This window comes from Dreissena polymorpha, chromosome 3 (assembly GCF_020536995.1).
Source record: "Dreissena polymorpha isolate Duluth1 chromosome 3, UMN_Dpol_1.0, whole genome shotgun sequence".
NCBI classification, from domain to species: domain Eukaryota; kingdom Metazoa; phylum Mollusca; class Bivalvia; order Myida; family Dreissenidae; genus Dreissena; species Dreissena polymorpha.
In genome coordinates, this window is record NC_068357.1 from 1,507,850 (window position 1) to 1,530,115 (window position 22,266).

General features: G+C 37.1%; 3 protein-coding genes across 10 annotated transcripts in view; 2 read left to right on the plus strand and 1 right to left on the minus strand.

The window, feature by feature from the left end:
• Window positions 1–9,879, plus strand: part of LOC127872722 (uncharacterized) — a 33,117-nt gene extending 23,238 nt beyond the window's left edge. For 3 of the 6 annotated variants that reach the window (XM_052416077.1, XM_052416078.1, XM_052416079.1), the window contains exons 13-18: window positions 2,014–2,200; window positions 2,382–2,611; window positions 3,574–3,690; window positions 4,452–4,597; window positions 5,178–5,321; window positions 6,121–9,879. In XM_052416077.1, coding sequence (XP_052272037.1) covers window positions 2,014–2,200; window positions 2,382–2,611; window positions 3,574–3,690; window positions 4,452–4,597; window positions 5,178–5,321; window positions 6,121–6,455 — 1,159 coding nt within the window. In that variant the 3' untranslated portion in view covers window positions 6,456–9,879. Of the gene's footprint in view, window positions 1–2,013; window positions 2,201–2,381; window positions 2,612–3,573; window positions 3,691–4,451; window positions 4,598–5,177; window positions 5,322–6,120 lie in introns of those variants that run through there. The other 3 variants (XR_008045751.1, XR_008045752.1, XM_052416080.1) reach the window with 3 other exon arrangements.
• A 2,170-nt stretch (window positions 9,880–12,049) lies between these two features.
• Window positions 12,050–22,266, minus strand: part of LOC127872729 (NF-kappa-B-activating protein-like) — a 31,653-nt gene continuing 21,436 nt past the window's right edge. For all 3 annotated transcript variants that reach the window (XM_052416094.1, XM_052416093.1, XM_052416095.1), the window contains exon 9: window positions 12,050–14,087. In XM_052416094.1, the coding sequence (XP_052272054.1) occupies window positions 13,919–14,087 (169 nt within the window). In that variant the 3' untranslated portion in view covers window positions 12,050–13,918. The remainder of the gene's footprint in view (window positions 14,088–22,266) is intronic.
• On the plus strand, window positions 15,804–20,482 carry LOC127872728 (uncharacterized). Its single transcript, XM_052416092.1, has 3 exons — window positions 15,804–16,734; window positions 17,279–17,550; window positions 19,501–20,482. The coding sequence occupies exons 1-3, from the start codon at window positions 16,246–16,248 to the stop codon at window positions 20,441–20,443; spliced, it is 1,704 nt and encodes a 567-aa protein (XP_052272052.1). The 5' UTR covers window positions 15,804–16,245; the 3' UTR covers window positions 20,444–20,482.

Sequence of the window (22,266 nt, forward strand, 5' to 3'; positions counted from 1 at the left end):
TGTGGTAACTCCACAGAAATAACAGATTTAAAGGCATTTTTCTAAGTAATTAATTTATAACGACCACTTGTCCCGTCGGACTAGCAAATTCTTTATTTACTTGTCCGGACTAACAATTTGGTTGTCCCGGACAGTCGGACTACCGTTAATGTCGAGCCCTGCCATAACTAGGTAAAATCCTTGAACATTAGTAGGTAAAATCCTTGCCCATAAGTAGGTAAAATCCTTGTCCCTAACTAGGTAAAATCCTTGCCAAAACAAGGTAAAATCCTTGTCCATAACTGGGTAAAAGCCTCACCACAATCCAGTGTGGATGGCAGTGTATAGTGAGTTGGGCTAGGTGTCCATTGAATTGTTGAAATTAGCCTTGTGATGCAATATTTTATGAAAAATAACAATCCACCTAGTATGTATGAATATTCAATGCCTGTCTTCAAAGAAGGGTTTATGTAGCTGTGGCATTGTCTGCCATATGTCTGTGCAAAACTCCTGTCTGCCATAAATTTGCCATATAGTTATAGATTCTGTAATAACTTGGCTCATAAGTTGACCTTCACAAGACAATGTGTGACATTAAAAACCATTCTCCACCTCTAAGGTCAAGGTCAGACTTAGAGTTCAAAGGTCTAATGTAAAAATTGGCCATAACACAGCTTGACAATTCCTGTTCCAGCCTTAACTTTGCCATAGATGAATGTATTTTATAAAACATTTGCGAAAATGCAACCCATCATAAAAACAACATGTTACATGTAACTCTTGTCTCCCTTCCTCAAAGGTCAAGGAGGTCACACTTAGTTAAAAATTCAAATTTGGCCTTTAAACACCTTGACCAAGCTGTAATTTTGTCATTCATCATGCTATTTATTAACAACTTGCCACTAATGACTACAATGAGGAGACGGCCTTTTTGTGTGTAAAGCCCGTATCCCTTGACTACAATGAGGAGACGGCCGTTTTTGTGTGTAAAGCCTGTATCCCTTGACTACAATGAGGAGACGGCCTTTTTTGTGTGTAAAGCCCGAATCCCTTGACTACAATGAGGAGACGGCCTTTTTGTGTGTAAAGCCCGAATCCCTTGACTACAATGAGGAGACGGCCTTTTTGTGTGTAAAGCCCGTATCCCTTGACTACAATAAGGAGACGGCCTTTTTGTGTGTAAAGCCCGAATCCCTTGACTACAATGAGGAGACGGCCTTTTTGTGTGTAAAGCCCGTATCCCTTGACTACAATGAGGACACGGCCTTTTTGTGTGTAAAGCCCGTATCCCTTGACTACAATAAGGAGACGGCCTTTTTGTGTGTAAAGCCCGTATCCCTTGACTACAATGAGGAGACGGCCTTTTTGTGTGTAAAGCCCGTATCCCTTGACTACAATGAGGAGACGGCCTTTTTTGTGTGTAAAGCCCGTATCCCCTGACTACAATGAGGAGACGGCCTTTTTGTGTGTAAAGCCCGTATCCCTACCTCAGACATTCAGGTAAAATTTGGCCCTAAAACAGTCTGTCCATTCTGTAACTTTGTCATTCATCATGCAATGAAACGAAACACTTATCCACTAATGTTCACCATCAGAAGATGTCATTTCTTGTTTAAAACATGTCTCCCTGTCTCAGTGGTCAGCGTCGCACTTATTGGTCAAATGTTGATTAGGCCATTAAACATCTTGTAACTAAATCCTTCATCATGCAATTTACAAATAACAACAATGCAGATAATGCTCATTGCGTGTATCATCTGACACATAACCTAAAAGGTAAATGTCACTATAAGGATTTGGCCATTAACAGCTTGTTTGTGACATAAGCAAAGTTTTGAGAAGAAATTGGAATGAACGGGCTTTTTTGCATATTTCTATTTGTAAATTTGTACCAAAGTTTGTGTTAAAACAAAAAAGTAAAAAAGAAAACTCTGCCCAATGTGTCTTTCTAAAAACTTTTTAAGAAAACAATTGATTTTTTGTTTGCCTTTTTGAAGTTGTTTACGTTGTATGTCAAATATGTTGCTGTTGCAGGATTATTGCTGTTCCCATTTCGTACCGCTGTGAGACGGGGCTGACAGGGGACACCACTCCATGTCTGTTTGCTCACCCAGACGTCATCAGCCTACCCAGTAACCTCCCCTGGCAGCACATACGGGACTGCATTCTAGCGCGGCACCCGTATCTGTCTGAGTTTCGAGTGATGCTGACTGATGGAACGGTATGTTTAACAAGTTTTTATAACATGCATTATTTTATCAGCCACGTTCAGGAAAACTGATCCTGATGCATATGCCTGAAGTGTTTTCACAGAAAAGACTTCTAAATCAGCTCAGGCTAAATATTTTCTGCCTTGATCAATATTCATGTCACCATAGTGATAAAGGTGTTGCGCATTGCAGGGACTGAAGTGTTCCCGCTGTCTCTACATCGAGCACTGCACAGGCTGCGAGATCCCAGAACAAGGGGAGGCAATACTAAGGCCCGGGGACAACCTGACAGTCAGTGTATCCCGTCTCCCAGACAATTTTACGGATGTGTGTAGGGGGCTCGTCAATCATCCCTCGATGGAGAACAAGGTGTCTGATGACCCGGTGACATTGATGGACTGCTTTAGGGCTTTCACGCAAAGGTGGGTGTAAAAACTTCTATGCTTCTTTTTCAAATGAGTTCCACCCTGGAAAAGCGGGGTTTAATGCATGCATTTTAAGTTTTATCACAGATAAGACGGTGCAGATAAATCTGATGAATGTTGTTGTTTTCAACACTGTTAAAATGCACCTAACATGTGATAGATTTTGTTCATTACATAATATCATTTGATTTGTTTGGTCAGCCATTTTCTTTTGTTTACTTTCGCAATGAATATAGAAAAATACTGAAATAATGGTATAAGTAAAATATAAAAGTTAAATTGCTCTGCACAAAAACCTTAACATCCCACCAAGGCTTAGGTTTTCTTAGCCTCGCCAAATAAGCTTTCCTATATTCAACACTTGCCAAGTATTCTCTGTGTTCTTCCAAGAAAATTAAACTCAGCAGTGTCTCTTTAAGCCAATATGTTTAGATGCAGTCAAGCTAAACTAAATTAGCCTAGGCCTTTTTTTTATTTGGGGAAAGGGCCTGGCCTTCCATTTGGGGGAAAAAATTATCAACAGCACTGAAAAAGGGGAAGAAATTTTCCAAAGTTAGCTTGAAATTTCGGAAAATTGCATGATTTTAAAGATTTCTTTTAGGGGAAGGGGTCTTCTCTCAGGGAAGGGATCTATTTAAGGCCCATGCTAAAAAAGCCCTGGTGCCTCATTCAGCAAAATTTAAAATTAATGCTTGTGCATAAAGTGTGTCATCCAAGATAAGCGTAGCAGTTTGCACAAGCTAATCAGGGACAATTTTCCTCTGTTAAGGAATTATTCATTTCAAGTTAATCTCTTCATAATGAAAATCCAGTGTAGACGAAAAATGTCGTTCCTGTTAAGTCTGTGCAGACTGCACAGGCTTATCTGGGATGACACTTAAAGCATGTGTTAAGCCCAGTTTTTCGAGAATGAATCTCAAATTTATGTTGTAAACTGGACCACTGATTTGTATGAACAGTGAAGACCTGGATGAGCACAATCCCTGGTTCTGTCCTCACTGCAAACAGAACCAACGCGCCAAGAAGACTATGACGGTGTGGCAGTATCCGGATACACTCATCATTCAACTGAAAAGGTACACTTTTAGCTATGTTAGCATTACCAGCAGCCAAAACAGCCCATGGTTACTGAAGTCTCTTATTATTCCTCCCGAAGGCGGAGGGATATTGAATTGATGTCCCTCTGTCAGGTCGTCTTGTCACAAAATTAATTTTTGGCGGGGGGATATCAATTTAATGAATTTGCTTGTTGGCTGCTAAATTCTTGCATTCATAATCACTCCTCCTGGTGGACTACAAGACAGAATAAAGAGCGTTTTCTGGAACAAAAGTAACTAATTATCATCATCAAGATGAGAGAACAAGTGAAGTTTGGATGCCCTGATATATAATTTGTTATGGGTTAATTTACTCTCCACATATATAATAAATGCATGTATTGCCGATTCTTACATTAATTGCAATGCATATGATCCTGGCTGTAGCAAAATGGAGCTTAAAGCATGTGCGTCAAGTGTTGTCCCATGCAATTCATATGATCCTGGCTGTAGCAAAATGGAGCTTAATACATGTGCGTCAAGTGTTGTCCCAAATAAGCCTGTGCTAATCAGAAAGAAAACTTTCTGCCTAGACCCTATTTTCTCTAAAAAGAGACATGCTTTTCATGAAAAATTTCACTAAAAGTGTAAAGTGTCGTCCATATAACCCTGTACAGACTGGGGCAACACTTTTCACACATGCACTGAGCCACGTTTAATTAGATCAAGGCTCGTAACAGTGCACTGGGATGAAGTAAAATAAATAATTTATGTGGTAAATAGTTTTACTCTCTCTCCAGGTTCGTGTTCCATGAGCTGGCCAGTACCAAGGTCGACTGCAAGGTCGTATTTCCTATCGATGACCTTGACCTCAACGAGTTCATATCAGGACCAAAGACAAAGAACCTCGTGTACAATCTTTACAGCTCTGTGTGCCACTATGGTGGTAAGTGCCTTGGAATAAAAGCATTGAAAAAACACTATGTTTGTAATTTACAGGGTCTTTGTATAACTTATACTATAAGTGAACAGTTTGGTAGACCTAGTGAAGGGTTAAAGTATTTTTTTGCAGTGAGGCATTTCCAAAATCTAAATTTATCACCATTTCTAAAAAATACAGAAAGAAACAGTGAAATATTTTATTAGTATTATTTTGAGGGGGTCCAAAAACAAAGTGTCTGACAACATACAATAAGTAAAGAAGTTGTAAAGTTATGTTGATAGGCTGTGTCTTTATTTGAACCTCTTACAAGGAAATCGGGGCTTTATGCATGTGAGTTAAGTATCGTCCCAGAAAAGCCTGTGAAGTCCACATGGGCTAATCAGGGACGAAACTTTCCGCTTGTATGGTACGTCTTTTCTTAGCATAAAAACAGTTTAGGCCGAAAGTGTTGTGCCAGATTAGCCTTTGAAAGTGTGTACAGCCTTATCTGGGACAACACTTTTCGTACATACATTAAGTCCAGTTTTCACAAAACGCAGCTCAAAAAATTAATTTAACTGGACTGATAACTGGTTATACACAGGTGCTAATTCGGGTCATTACACGGCCTACGCCAGACACCCCGTGGATGGCAGGTGGTATTTCTACAATGACGAGACCGTCACAGAGAGTACACCCAGTGACCCCGAGTTCTCCAGCACATACATGCTCTTCTATCAACGAAAAGGTACACTCTTGTAGACAAAAAGCCTGTTGAGATGATTTTTCGCCTTTTTATGTCAGAATTTTTTGTGTTACATTTGATTGGTGATAATGAAGAAAAATTGTACATATTGGCAAAGGGCAGTGAAAGCCTAAAATCTGAATAGAGTCCGCTGAAAAAAAAAGTTTTTTTTTTAAGGATTAAAATGCTTGTCATCAAATATCTGCATAACATAAACGTGTTTGTTATAGATATATCAACAAATAACGTGTTAAGAGTTTACACTTTTCAATTTGTGCAAATATATAATAAAAAGCAGGTAAGTCCATACTACACATGAAAACGTTTTTTGTTATTGCTTATTGTTTCTCTCACCCTCATAAGCATGCTCTAAGAATGTATACATTGATTAAACTTGCACACTTTTTTCCACAAAGCAAATAAGAGTCTGTAATTAAGTTGCCACCATTTTACTACAGATTTATTCGATTTTGTTGACAATACATTTTTAGATTCGTAAAATGGGGCATATGTGTCGTATCTTAAGTTTGCGTTTTTCAATTTGTTGCTTTTGACCTTATCGAACTCAGTATCCATGTTGGTTTCCTTACCCTTAACAATTCTATCGCTGAGTTGATTCATTTTGACTGTGTTAGCACTTAAGGCTTTGTATCTTGAAAAACGCACTCAGACTGCCATAACAAAATAGGTCGCAGTTTTGTTTCATTGTCAAATTTGTGTTGGAAATATCAATTTCTTTACGGTCTGATGTCAGTAAATAAATTTAATAAATACTGTCTGATGCTTGTGTATCATCTTTTAGGTACTGACAAAGCCATACATATCCCAGAAGACCTTGACCTACATATTGACACCGATGATCTTCATTTCGACCCCGTGACCTCAAGCGATGCTGACACATCAGTGACCTTTGACCCAACTGAAAGGGAGGTAACTCCACCTGGAAACGCCTCATCACCATCGCACTCGAGTCACTCATTGGCGCCATCAGCAGGCATGTTTGACATGTCCATCGATGTCAAGGTCAAGGGTCGAGATAAAAACGACAGTGGAAGTAGTGATAATGTGGGAAGGCAACAGAAGACAGAATTAGCTGAGGCCGACAGTACTGTAGGATCGTTCGACTTTTATTCTTGAACTTTTGTTTTTTATAATAAAAATTTAGCATTGCTCTGGTAAAATGAGGCTTTATGCATGTGGGTAAAGTGTCCCAGATCAGTATGTGAAGTCGCACAGGCTTGTCATGGACGACACTTTCTGTCAAAACTGGATTTTCACTGAGAAGAGACTTCTTAACCCATGTATGCCTAGTGGACTCTCCCGTCATTCTAAATTGGATCAATGAATTTCGAAAATTAGGGATGTCTAGTGTATTTATTTCTATATTTAGAATATTTCTTACATAAATTTCTTTAAACAAACAGCGCAGACCCTGATGAGACGCATCATGCGGTGTCTCATCTAGGTTTTCGCTGTTTGCCAAGGCCTTTTTTTTAGACGCTAGGCATAAATGGGTTTAAGAAACAATACCATGCAATGACAGTCAGAAAATGTTGTCCCTGATAAGCCTGTGCAGACTGCACAACCAATTCTTGGACGATGCTTTACGCCAATGCATCAAACCCCTTTTTCATAGAGCCAGGCTAAGTTGTTGTAGGAATACTGTCTTAAATAGGTTAAAAAAATAACATGAGATAGTCATCCTGATTCTGCTAGAAATATCAAGCAAAGGACATTGATAGCATTGGACATGTCTTTTTTACTGATGACAGGTTTTACTTTACTATCTTCTCAAAACAATGTTTTGGTTCTGTAATAATTCTATGTAAACAGATGAAAATCATGTTCAGTAAGCTAATGGAAGATTTGGAATGTGTGACAAATACGTTGTAAGATTTTCTCGAATTTATTCTTAACCCATTTTTTCAAAGTTCATATCCATTTGATCAGCATTTTACAGTTGCATTTATGTAATAGATTTCACATGGTAAACAGTTTTGTATTGTACATTACAGTATCAAATTGTAGATCTTCAATGCTCACATGGGAGATTAAAAAAAATTGAAATCATGGTCAGTTTTATGCCATCTATTAATTGAAATATCTTCTATATGGTTATATTGGCTAGACAAGGCAAAGATTAAAACAGAGACATTATTTGAACTTTTAAGATGTACAGTGATACAGCGAAGGTATTCATTATTGAAGTAGTTTGCAGTGTGAAATATGATGGTTATCCTGTTAGTGAAGCAGCAATTGAACAGGCTTCGATTCATATGATGACTAGTGCATTTTTAGTGGATGTATTTGTGATGTCTTTGTTGTTGATATTTTTGTATTTGACGGTACTGACTGTTAGGGTTTACAGGATTTCCGCTCCGAAGCTTGGAGTATTTACACGTGAGGCTTGTTCTGAGAAAAGGGGGCTAAATGCATGTGCGTAAAGTGTGGTCCCAGATAAGCCTGTGCAGTCCGCACAGGTCAATCATGTAGGTCACTTTACACTTAAATAAAATTGTTCGTTTAAAAGGTCTCTTCGAGATGTAAATCCATTGTAGACACTATGTGCAAGACTGCACATTCTAATCTGGGATGATTCCTAGCACATACATGTATGCATTACACCCAGTTTGACCATGTGTCTTTGTACTAGTATATTGTATTTCAATGAATCCATTTTCATGTTCTGCTTTCTTAAGTGTTTTAAGACAAATTTTAAAACTTGAGAGAGGTAGTTTTCTGTCTAGATTTCATTTTGATACTTAAAATTACAAATTGCTTTAAATAAAAAAAATCTTATCTGTACATGAGTTATTTAAATGGTTAGGTTTTCAGTTTAATTATTTGATCAATCAACACACAATTCTATTAGGACCATTTAATTCAGTATATGTCTATGATAAAAATTGTATTCAAATCTTACTGGGTGGCAGTTGTAAAATAATTAACTTAAAATATTTTTTTTAATGTTTATTGTTCAGTGAACAAGAATTTGAAGTTCTGAATAAAATTAAACGTCAAGGACATTGCTGTCAGTATATAAAGCTCCTTAGTATTGCTGCTTGTTTGGTCACCTTACAGCAATATGTTTGGCCCAATTAGGAAAAGTACCCGTACCGTTCTATTTGGGAAGTAATAGCATGAAAAACCCTGAAATTGATACAGTTCACATTGCTGTCAGTATATAAAGCTCCTTAGTATTGCTGCTTGTTAGGTCACCTTACAGCAATTTGTTTGGCCCAATTGGGAAAAGTACCCGTACCGTTCTAATTGGGAAGTAATAGCGTGAAAAAACCTGAAATTGATACAGTTCACATTGCTGTCAGTATATAAAGCTCCTTAGTATTGCTGCTTGTTTGGTCACTGAAATTGATACAGTTCATATTGCTGTCAGTATATAAACCCTGAAATTGATACAGTTCATATTGCTGTCAGTATATAAACCCTGAAATTGATACAGTTCACATTGCTGTCAGTATATAAACCCTGAAATTGATACAGTTCACATTGTGAAATCTTCAGACTGGGAATAATGGGTCTTGGTAAAAATTGCACAAACCACTTTAAATATTTATTTACATACATTTTAGCTTGAAATGTTTATTTTCAGTGCTCATTTAGTGTGTTCACATGAAGATAGTGCAGTTTTGGCACAACGATGACCCCATTTTCTTTCCTTTTGGGAATTTTTTGGACGGCAATCGAGAATTTTGTAGTTTTTCCTCATTTTGGAACGTACTTTTTTCGGGTACTTTATAAAAAGTAAAACAATCACTGCCTTAGCACAAAGTCAGGTATTAAGATCACCCTGTGTTCGGAATCATGCAGTGTTTGTCATCAACTGTGAGCTTGTTAGACTCTTGAGGCCTTAATTTCTATCTAATCTTGATAAAAGTTGGTCTGAATGTTTATTTTTACAATATATAGGCAGAGTTTGTGCATCTTAAAATTAGGTCATCAGGTCAAATCTGAGACAAATCATTGGTAATACTCTTGAGGCCACATTTATGAATCGATCTTGCTGAATATTAGTCAGAATGTTAAGAGTGACAATATTTATGCCAGGTTCAAATCAGTGTCACTTACATCTAAAAACTACTAGTATGTTGCAAGGTCCATTTTAGCATCCACAATAACAAATATTTACTTGTAAATGTTGCAAATTTTCTTTTTTTTGGATCAGATAGTTTTTTTTAAATGTTCTATATTCTGTATTGTTCTATTAATATTCCATAAATTTGTACTATGATATTATTAATATCGCAGTTTTATATAGAAGCTTCTATGGATATATTGATCAATTAAAATTATAACGATCTTACACTTAGTTTTTCGATATATCATCAATATCTTTCTGTTTTATTCATGATCTTTTGGCATTGTTATTTGGGGCTTTATTTTCAAAGCTCAAATTAATTACATTATTATAGAACACCTGTTGTTGATGTTGACTTATCTCAAAACAAATATCTTTATTTAATGCATGTTCCTTGTTGTAAAATATCTTGACAGACTTTTGATTTGTGCAATTACATGTTTTAATAAATGATCCACTCACTTTGATATGGTGTTGTTTAAATTTTAATCAAATTGAGTCTTTAATATATGTACAGACAGCACAGACTTACCTGTGTTGCTGCTGATAACAGTGTCTTACATAAATGCACAAGTATAAGTGCGGTGTACCTCAAGATGCGTGTTTTTATGTCCCCCACTATAGTAGTGGGGGACATATTGTTTTTGCCCTGTCTGTTGGTTGGTCTGTTGGTTGGTTGGTTGGTTTGCGCAAACGTTAACATTTTGCAATAACTTTTGCAATATTGAAGATAGCAACTTGATATTTGGCATGCATGTGTATCTCATTGAGCTGCACAATTTGAGTGGTGAAAGGTCAAGGTCATCCTTCAAGGTCAGAGCTCAAATATATGTGGCTAAAATCCCTCATTTTATGAATATTTTTGCAATATTGCAGATAGCAACTTGATATTTGGCATGCATGTGTATCTCATGGAGCTGCACAATTTGAGTGGTGAAAGGTCAACGTCAAGGTCATCCTTCAAGGTCAGAGGTCAAATATAGGTGGCCCAAATCGCTTATTATGCCCCCCTTCGAAGAAGAGGGGGTATATTGCTTTGCACATGTCTGTCGGTCGGTTGGTCGGTCTGTCGGTCCGTCCACCAGGTGGTTTCCGGATGATAACTCAAGAACGCTTGGGGCTAGGATCATGAAACTTCATGGGTAGATTGATCATGACTCGCAGATGACCCCTATTGATTTTGAGGTCACTAGGTCAAAGGTCAAGGTCACGGTGACCCGAAATAGTAAAATGGTTTCCGGATGATAACTCAAGAACGCATACGCCTAGGATCATGAAACTTCATGGGTACATTGATCATGACTCGCAGATGACCCCTATTGATTTTGAGGTCACTAGGTCAAAGGTCAAGGTCGCGGTGACCCGAAATAGTAAAATGGTTTCCGGATGATAACTCAAGAACGCATACGCCTAGGATCATGAAACTTCACGGGTAGATTGATCATGACTCGCAGATGACCCCTATTGATTTTGAGGTCACTAGGTCAAAGGTCAAGGTCGCGGTGACCCGAAATAGTAAAATGGTTTCCGGTTGATAACTCAAGAACGCATACGCCTAGGATCATGAAACTTCATGGGTAGATTGATCATGACTCGCAGATAACCCCTATTGATTTTGAGGTCACTTGGTCAAAGGTCAAGGTCACAAGTGATCCGAAATAGTAAAATGGTTTCCAGATGATAACTCAAGAACGCATACGCCTAGGATCATGAAACTTCATGGGTAGATTGATCATGACTCGCAGATGACCCCTAAAGATTTTTAGGTCACTAGGTCAAAGGTCAAGGTCACAGTGACCCGAAATAGTAAAATGGTTTTCGGATGATGACTCAAGAACGCATCTGCCTAGGCTCATGAAACTTCATAGGTAGATTGATCATGACTCGCAGATGACCCCATTTGATTTTGAGGTCACAAGGTCAAAGGTCAAGGTCACGGTGACCCGAAATAGTAAAATGATTTTCGGATGAATACTCAAGAACGCTTTTGCCTAGGATCATGACACTTCCTAGGTACATTGATCGTGACTCGCAGATGACCCCTTTTGATTTTCGGGTCACTGGGTCAAAGGTCAAGGTCACAGTGACAAAAAACGTATTCACACAATGGCTGCCACTACAACGGACAGCCCATATGGGGGGCATGCATGTTTTACAAACAGCCCTTGTTTTATAAATACTTTTGCAATATTGAAGATAGCAACTTGATATTTGGCATGCATGTGTATCTCATGGAGCTGCACAATTTGAGTGGTGAAAGGTCAAGGTCATTCTTCAAGGTCAGAGGTCAAATATATGTGGCCCAAATCGCTAATTTATGAATACTTTTGCATTATTGAAGATAACAACTTGATATTTGGCATGCATGTGTATCTCATGGAGCTGCACATTTTGAGTGGTGAAAGGTCAAGGTCATCCTTCAAGGTCAAATATATGGGTCAAAATTGCTCATGTAATGTCACTTCTGCAATATTGAAGCTAGCAATTTTATATTTGAAATGCATGTGTACCTCGTGGAGCTGCACATTATGAGTGGTGAAGGGTCAAGTTCATCCTTCAAGGTCAAACGTCATATAGGGGGACATTGTGTTTCACAAAAGCATCTTGTATTATCATGCAAAGTTCAGAAAAAAGCCAATTTTTTAATGATTTATATTGAAAAATGTTTAAATGTCTAATGTTTGGACACAAACAAATCCACTATACATGTATATATTCTTCAGTGGACAAAAAGCAAAGGGCTCGATATCGTTGCAGCCAAAATTCTTTCCTTTACAATCATCTTCATATATATGTAGGTAATTCAGCTAAAAAAATGAATAAAATCCTCCTCCAAGCAGTTCAAGTGGAGTTTAGTACACAAAATTAGGGGGACTATATATTTTAAAGAGAAAAATCAGAACAAGGGGTAATAATACAGCCAAAACTGATTGCAGCAAAAATTGCTATCCAAAAGATCATCAACACGACTTGGTAAATAGACAAAATTGTTTCAGATTTGCACATTTTCGGTGAAGTAATGATATTTGCAATGAAACAGTCATACCGAACATTTACTATGCTCTAAAATATATGTTATATGCATCTTAAGACGATTTAAAAACCTGAAAATAATAAAGCGTTACAAAAGCAAATCAATTGAGTAATTTGGCAAGTTCTGTTGTTATTGTTACATTTTATATTTTTAATGAGCATCGAGCCATGTGCTTTAGGTGCTAGACTTTTACTCCAAAGGTCAGTGTTTCAAGCCGTTTATATTTTATTATTTTTTTTACTGGAGCTTTTTAGTTGTAATGTTTAAATTAATAAATTTAAAGCATCTAATGACAAACTTCAATACATTCCAAAATCTATGAAAAGCTCCTATATAGATCATCCAGCGTTGACAATTTTCGGTAATCAGCCGAGCAGTTAAAGAGGAGTTGTTAACAAGAAAATTTAATAGCATATTACATTCCATAAATTTAAAACAAGCAATTGGCCACCACTCTGTCAAAACTCGTCAAAGCCAAAAATTGAATCTAGACCCTTTACCACTTAGATACGTATTTTAAGCATTTGTAGTCCCTTATAAAGTTATATTTAATTTAAGACCTTTCTTACTATATTCAAGGTTTTATGGCTTCATCTCCAAAGCTTAGGTACTGATGAGCAGCAGACAGCATAAAATCTGAACAGAGTGCCTGTTACTTGCAGGCTGTTCTGGTTTTATGCTGTTTGCAAATAGCCATATTCACTTTGCCACTGAGTGGGTAAGGGTTAAGTGAGTTTCACCAAGTTGTGAGGAGTTGAACGAACATAATCCTTGATTATTAATAGTACACATGCTTTTGAAGTTTGAAAGCAATAGCCTTGATACTTAAGAAGTAAAGTGGATCGAAACGCCAAGGTGATGACAATAGCTCATAATTTTTTTTCAAAAAATAGATGAGCTAATAAAAATAAACCTGATGGCATTATGCTGAAAGGGTGATTGAACGTAAGTTCATAAGTGGAAAGAGCATAATTACACCAAAGAGGTCACCCTGCCAATTTAAGCTCCCGCCCTGCCTTTTTTTTGTCTAGCTAAATCCCTTCTTTAATGCATACAAAAAGTTCACAAGCTCAATCTTGAGTCACAACTCCACAATTCCACATTTAATTCTTATTTCTGAACCTCAATACTTCATCATATACCCTCCTATAGGTAACTTGAATGCATACAAACAGTCGAACAGCTCAATCCTGAGTCATGAATTCCACAATTCCACGGAGCCTCGCTTTCGGAAATCGGGATAAAACGCATATCCGCATCATGAAGTCTGCACTGGCTTATCAGGGACAATATTTTCCTCCTAAACTGCATAATTGAAGCAATTATAGACTTCCTTAAAACAGAAATTACCATAGAAGTGGAAAGTGTTGTCTCTGATAAGACTGTGTGGACTGCACAGGCTTATCTGGGACGACACTTTACGACATGCATACAGCCCGTTTCCTCAGAGCAGGCTCCCATGTCTAACACTCATTTGCGAGCGTCCATTTTCTTGCGGACCATCTCCCTCAGTTGGGAGAGGATCTTGGTCTCGCGTTTCGTGCGTTCCTCGTGGTTGAAGTTTGCCAGGGCCCGCTTCTCGTCCGCGCTGTAGATCTGATTTTCCTTGCGCAGACGCACGGCCTCCATTCGACGATGCCTGAAGAGAGAAAATATGGGTAGTTTTAATGGTAGAACCTTCAGAAGAGACAAACTATGGGTAGTCTTACTGGAAGAATCTTCTGAAGAGTCAAACTATGGATTGTTTTAATGGTAGAAACTTCTGACAAGTCAAAATATGGGTAGTTTTAATGGTAGAAACTTCTGACAAGTCAAAATATGGGTAGTTTTAATGGTAGAAACTTCTAAAGAGTCAAACTATGGGTTGTTTTATTGGTAGAAACTTCTGACAAGTCAAAATATGGGTTGTTTTAATGGTAGAAACTTCTAAAGAGTCAAAATATGGGTTGTTTTAATGGTAGAAACTTCTGACAAGTCAAAATATGGGTTGTTTTAATGGTAGAAACTTCTGACAAGTCAAAATATGGGTTGTTTTAATGGTAGAAATTTCTGACAAGTCAAAATATGGGTAGTTTTAATGGTAGAAACTTCTAAAGAGTCAAACTATGGGTTGTTTTAATGGTAGAAATTTCTGAAGAGTCAAAATATGGGTTGTTTTAATGGTAGAAACTTCTGACAAGTCAAAATATGGGTTGTTTTAATGGTAGAAATTTCTGAAGAGTCAAAATATGGGTAGTTTTAATGGTAGAAACTTCTGACAAGTCAAAATATGGGTAGTTTTAATGGTAGAAACTTCTGAAGAGTCAAAATATGGGTAGTTTTAATGGTAGAAACTTCTGAAGTGTCAAAATATGGGTAGTTTTAATGGTAGAAACTTCTAAAGAGTCAAAATATGGGTTGTTTTAATGGTAGAAATTTCTGACAAGTCAAAATATGGGTAGTTTTAATGGTAGAAACTTCTGACAAGTCAAAATATGGGTAGTTTTAATGGTAGGAACTTCTAGAGAGTCACAACATGTGTAGTTTTACTGGTAGAAACTTCTGAAGAGACAAATTAAGGGTAGTTGTCATGGTAGAAACTTGTGAAGACAAATTATGCCTCACTCTGGGAAAACTGGGCTAAATGCACCTGCATAAAGTGTCATCCCACATAAGCCTATGTAGTCCACACAGGCTTATAAGAGACAACACTAGCTGCTTTATGGAATTTTCCATTAAAAGAAAGTCTCTTCTAATGGAAATCCATTTTAGGCGGAAAGTGTCGTCCCTAAATAGCATGTGAGGACTGCACAGGCTTATCTGGGACAAAAACTTACATGCATTAAGAGGCTTCAAAAATATCAAATTCATCCACATATTAAAAAACAAATCATAGTGTCACACTTTCTGAGGTAAATTGATTTCTAAACAACATACTTTTTGGCTTTTTATTAAGACTTCACAGTGCCACCATAGAATTGGTGAGTCATTCAGCTAAAAGCCCTTTATAATGTATGCCTGAACTTGTGTGAATTACAATTGTGTTTACACACATTGTGGTAAAATTCTGAACTGAAAGTCAGTTGTTAACACATGGTTCAGTAAGAAGGTCTGTGGAACCTTTTTGTGTTTTAGTAACATTTTTTGAACTTACAATAACGTGCTTAACTGTTTTTATAATATAATACACATTACTTCACTTTGTAAAAAAATGTTGTAAAGCATAAGAAATCAAAACTGTATAACTAAGTTTCTGTGGTCTTCAAATCTGTAGCATGCAGAGCTTATCAATAAATCAAACAAAAGCTAATTATGTTTTGGGAAACCTGATATACCATAAGATTTTCACTTTCATTTTTGAAGTATTAATGTCATTAAACAATTATCATAGTAAATTAAACTGGTGAATAAATAAGATTTGTGAATTAATATTGATATTGTGGACTTAAATTAATTCAAAAATTGATTATAGTGACCGGGTATCTCAAGACAGGGATTAAGAACGTTGAAATGAAATTGTGCAAACCAAACTGGAGACAAATATAAGGCATGAGCAACTATTACCGTATTTGTCTGAAGAACTACATAACTTACATCCATTATATAAAATGCAATACAAATACAATAACAAGGGAAATTTAAAAGACTGATGATACAACACAGTGAAACAATGTAACAGAATATCAAATACGGTACAATGCTCCAATGGGCATGTTTTCAAATAAGTTATTGCAGCTAACTTCCCAACCCACCAAAAATCATAGATTCTTATATTTTAAGGATTGTTTCCAAGTCTCGAAACATAGCGCAACAACACAATGGGATCAGGTACTTCAAACAATGCAGCCCAGGTTGCTAGGCAATCAAGCATGCCACTGACCCCAGGCACCAAGAAGAAACGTAAACCCACACGACAATTATTGAAGCGAGATAAATATGGGGACGTGTTTTACTACGACAAGGATCAAGACTGGTTTTACTATCTAGACGCTAACGGTACAAAGTACTTCAAAAATGAAAACGGATTTCTGTTCTATCTGGATGAGAACGATCAACCTTACGTGATGGACGTTAATGGGAAAAAGATTTATTTGGATGAGAATGGAGAACCAGTCAACTTAAACTCGGAACAGCTTCACTCTCAATCTGAGCTGAACCAAGAAAGGAGAAGTGTGAAGAATGACGAGAATGTACCATCATCTGCTAGGGGAATACGAGTGTCAGAAAACAATCTGACTGATAAACTATATTCCTCTCTGAGTTATTATATCCATTTGGGAGATAGAGGCAGAAATGGTGAAGAACAGGTATGAACTGCAAAAGCTATACAGAGCAAATTACGAGTGTCAGCTATTTTAAAATGCAGTACTGAAAATGGAAATTTTGACAAAAAGTTACAATTCTAGGCAGTTTAATCCACATTTCTAAACCTGAATGTTTTCTGAAACTTTTAATTTATGATTTTGTTTTAGTATTGCATCATTTTTATACATTTAAAATCCTAGAATAAAAATTATCAAACTTTGTATGTGCCATGTTTCTCTGTACTTACTGAATCAACCTCTGTGAAAGCAAAACTTTTAACCCTTTCACCAATAAGAAGCTAAGTGTAAATAGCTTTTGAAACCAGCTTAAAACCAGAACAGCCTGCGAGTAACTCGCAGTCTATTCAGGTTTAATGCAGTTTGCTGCTCATCAGTAATTAAGAGTTGAAAATAAAGTGTTTGAAACTTCAATTTAGTAAGAAAGGTATTTTATTAAATTTATCTTTCTATGGGACTACACATGCGTCGAAAATGTATCTATGTGGAAAAGGGTAATGAAATGTCATAAGAGTGTATTCTTATTCAGAAAATTGGTCAGGCTACAACACGACCAGAACCCAGAAGTCCTGATTCTGCAATACCTACCACATCAAGTGAATCTGTACAATTCAAGCCCTCAAATCAAACACCACCATTGTTTGAAGGAGAAGAGTTAGGTCACGGACGGATTCCGTCCGTGGAAATCATTGATCATCGTAACAGACCAGACACACCCACAACTATTGACAGTAGTGAACTGTTTGAAGGCACTATATCACCATACTCGAGCTTGTCGTATGTGAGCAAAGATTATAACAGGTTTGGATTTCTAAATTGTTGGTGCATTTAAAAAAAAATATATTTAATTTTATAATGAATTATATATGAATTATTTACAAATTCTAGATAAATACTTAAGTGGGTGCTATTTTATCTACACTGTAAATACATGTACATGTATGGGCTGTCAGTTATAGTGGCAGCCTATGTGTGAATACGTTTTTTGTCACTGTGACCTTGACCTTTGACCTAGTGACCTGAAAATCAATAGGGGTCATCTGCCAGTCATGATCAATGTGCCTATGAAGTTTCATGATTATAGGCCTAATAATTATTGAGTTATCATCAGGAAACCATTTTACTGTTTCGAGTCACTGTGACCTTGACCTTTGACCTAGTGACCTGAAAATTGATAGGGGTCATCTGCCAGTCATGATCAATGTACCTATGAAGTTTCATGATCCTAGGCGTAAGCATTCTTGAGTTATCATCCGGAAACCATTTTACTGTTTCAAGTCACTGTGACCTTGACCTTTGACCTAGTGACCTGAAAATCAATAGGGGTCATCTTCCAGTCAAGATCAATGTTTCTATGAAGTTTCATGATCCTAGGCGTAAGCATTCTTGAGTTATCATCCGGAAACCATTTTACTGTTTCGAGTCACTGTGACATTGACCTTTGACCTAGTGACCTAAAAATCAATAGGGGTCATCTGCCAGTCATGATCAATGTGCCTATGAAGTTTCATGATCCTTACTAAGGCGTAAGCATTCTTCAGTTATCATTCGGAAACCATTTTACTGTTTTGAGTCACTGTGACCTTGACCTTTGACCTAGTGACCTGAAAATCAATAGGGGTCATTTGCCAGTCATGATCAATGTACTTATCAAGTTTCATGATCCTAGGCCTAAGCATTCTTGAATTATCATCCAGAAATCATTATACTATTTCAAGTCACAAAGACCTTGACCTTTGACGTAGTGGCCTGAAAATCAATAGGGGTCATCTGCCAGTTATGATCAATATACCTATGAAGTTTCATGATCCTAGGCCTAAGCGTTCTTGAGTTATCATCCGGAAACCATCTGGTGGACGGACCGACCGACTGACGGACTGACATGTGCAAAACAATATACCCCCTCTTCTTCGAAGGGGGGCATAAAAAAAGAGTTCCCTGAACATGAAAAAACCTAGAACATCTTTTTGGTTGCGCAATATCTAAGAATGATGGAACTGTCATTTAACCCTTTACCACTTAGATACGCATGTTGATGCATTTGAAGTTCCTTATTAAGTTAAATTTTATCAAAGACTTCTCTTTCTAGATTCATGTATTTAAGGCTTCATTTCCAACCCTTAAATACTGATGAGCACCAAACAACATAAAACCTGAACAGAGTGCGTGTTACTTGCAGGCTTTTCTGGTTTTATGCTGTTTGAACATAGCCATTTTCACTTTGCTTCTGAGCGGGAAAGGATTAAAAGCGAAGAGAAAAAGCAAAGTGAAAATAGCTAAAGGCAACCAGGATAAACCAGAAAACCTAATAGTAACTCACAAGCTGTTAATGTTTAAGGTACCTAAAGGTTTGAAATGAAGCCTTTAAAACAAGAATTTAGTAAAACAAGATATGTGTTTGTCAGAAACACTATGTCCCCTTTTGCGCCGCTTTAAAGCTATATATTTGACCTTTGACCTTGAAGGATGACCTTGACCTTTCACCACTCAAAATGTGCAGCTCCATGAGATACACATGCATGCCAAATTTCAATTTGCTATCTTCAATATTGCAAAAGTTATTGCAAATGTTAAAGTTGGTGCAAACAAACAAACAAACACACAAACAAACAGACAGGGCAAAAACAATATGTCCCCTACTATAGTGGTGGGGGACATAACATTTAATTTGATTTTCTAGCAACTAAAATCGTGTCAAAATAGGTATCTGAGTGGTAAATGGTTCAATAATGACAATATCATCATTTCCAGAGAGGCCCTAGTAACACCAACGTACCTTAAGGATGAGACAGACTTGATAGAGACACAGCTGACTGCACAAACTGAGGCAGAAAACAAGATTCTTCAAAAACAGCTGAAAATAGCACACGAAAAATCTGCGCTCCCGAGGGCAAAGAACTTCAAGAAATTAGGAATGTTTCCAGTCAAAATCCAGGAGGATGTTTCTGACTGTGCAATAAGTGGGGCAGCGTTTCTGCCAAACGGTCAGCTTGTGCTTGCAGACCGCAAGAACCAAAGACTCAAATTGTTTAACCAAGAGCTAGAGTTTGTCACATCCATCTCCCCCGATATGAGCCTGCTGAAGATAGCCAGCTGGCGAAATGACTACCTAGTGCATGTGGTGTTCAAAAATGCTATCTGCAATGGGATCAAAGTGTACCAAGTTGAAAACAACAATTTCACTCACAAGAACACCATGACCACACCATGGCCAATTGGCGCTATTGGAAGGAGTAATGCTGGAATCGCTGTAATGCAATTCAAAGAAGACGCCTGGCAAATTCATTTGCTAGATTTGAAAGGCAAGCTTCTGCAGGAAATTGATCTGAAGAAAGAGGGCTACACCCTGTCGCAACCGGAATGCCTGTTCATCAGCCAAGAATTAAACTTTGTTATCTCAGATAGGGGTCATAACTCTGTTTTATGTTTCAATATGCATGGGGAAGAACTCTTCAATTACAAACAGCTTCGCGAGCCATTGGGAGTCTGCAGCGATGCAAAAGATTCGCTGTTCATTTCAGGCGCAGGCCTTGTGCATCAGATTTCAAAATCAGGGGAGCGAATCTGGCCTCTGATGACAAGGGAGACAATTGGGTTCATTGCGGTCAATATTTCTTATGACCCTGTTGATGGATTACTGGTGCTCAGTGGACTGAACAATTCCGTGGCTGCTTTTGCTATTCTTGAAACCTGACTGTGTAGCAAAGGAAGATCTTTTTTTTGTGGTGGTGTTTTTTTTTTCAATTGTACAATAAATCTTATTGGTACTATAACCTTGAGCAAAATAAGGCACATTAAATAGCTTGATTTATACAAGCTGCAATATACTAGTGTCATTTAGTCATCTTTAAACTCATAGAGATAAATTTTGCAGAGCCATGTTACTTTTGTATTCTGAATTACTGTAACTTCTGATGTGTTTATGAGTGGAGTTTAAACTCACACTGGGAATATAGTACACATAAATTGTAACAGCAAACCATGGCAGTACACCACTCAGATAATTGTTTCTGAAAATGTGTAAATCCATTATTTTAACATTAAATTTGAACAAGAGCTGTCACCACAGGATGACATATGCCCCCTATAATCGCTTTGATACATAGCATTTTTCGAAACCTCAACGCAGATTTCGAAACCTAAACGCGGACCCTAAGTTCAAGGTCAAGGTCACAGGGGTCAAAATTTGTGTGCGTATAGAAAGGCATTGTCCATATAAACATGCATACCAAATATGAAGGTTATATCTCAAGGGACATAGAAGTTATGAGCATTTTTCGAAACCTAAACGCAGATTTCGAAACCTAAACGCGGGCCCTAACTTCAAGGTAAAGGTCACAGGGGTAAACAATTTTGTGCGTATGGCAAGGTCTTGTCCATATACACATGCAAACCAAATATGAAGGTTATATCTCAAGGGACATAGAAGTAATGAGCATTTTTCGAAACCTAAACGCAGATTTCAAAACCTAAACGCGGACCCTAAGTTCAAGGTCAAGGTCACAGGGGAAAAAATTGTGGGCGTATGGAAAGGCCTTGTCCATATACACATGCATACCAAATATGAAGGTTATATTTCAAGGGACATAGAAGTTATGAGCATTTTTCGAAACCTAAACGCAAAGTGCGACGGAAAGACGGACGGACAGACAGACGGACAGTCCGATCACTATATGCCCTCTTTTCTTCGAAAGGGGGCATAAAAAAGACTGCCAGTTACAGCGTTATAATTGTGTTGAAGGCCCTATAAAGACTATTATGAAACCATTTAAATACAAAATATGTTTGTTTCTTAAATTTATTTGGAATACTTCTATCACTTTTCCACTAAAACAGAATCTGTCCTCACACCTATATAACACATTATCTTGTAATATCTATTTTCAGAGTTTTATTACTACGTAATTTCTTTTTGAAATCAGACAAAATGTATTTAAAGATGGTCCAACTTGTTGATTAGGTCTCTTGAGATACTAAATAAAATGTCAAGTTGAACTAATCTATTTCTCAAAGCCGGCTATGCTTTGTTAGCTTCAAACAAAAAGAAAGTGAAATATAATATTTCCTTGATTGGTATACATGTACCATAACAACACAATCAAACTTTTGTCAATTCAATAGGTCTGAAAGTGTTTGAAAACCCGATCAAGATAGCACAGTTTACAATTACAATTTAACTTGCTAGGTGAATTTGATAATTAACTTAATACGAAGCTATTATTTAAAAGAAATGAGTGTTGTTCAACTTTTCACAATACATAACATTAATAAAGCCTCTTTTTTATTTTGGCATTTTTACTTGAGCATTTTGCACAGAGTTTTAGGGGGATGTAATTCTTGCATGCATAGCTGTGAAAAAAAGGTAAGTTGGAAAGAAATTAATTCATTTTTTTTTTCAGTCTAACTGAACGATGTTTCAGTTTATTCTGTTGATATACACAATTAAACCATTTCAGTTAAAATGTATTTGTTTAAAAGGTGATCATACTAATGTTGTTTTATTTCAGTTTATTTGTT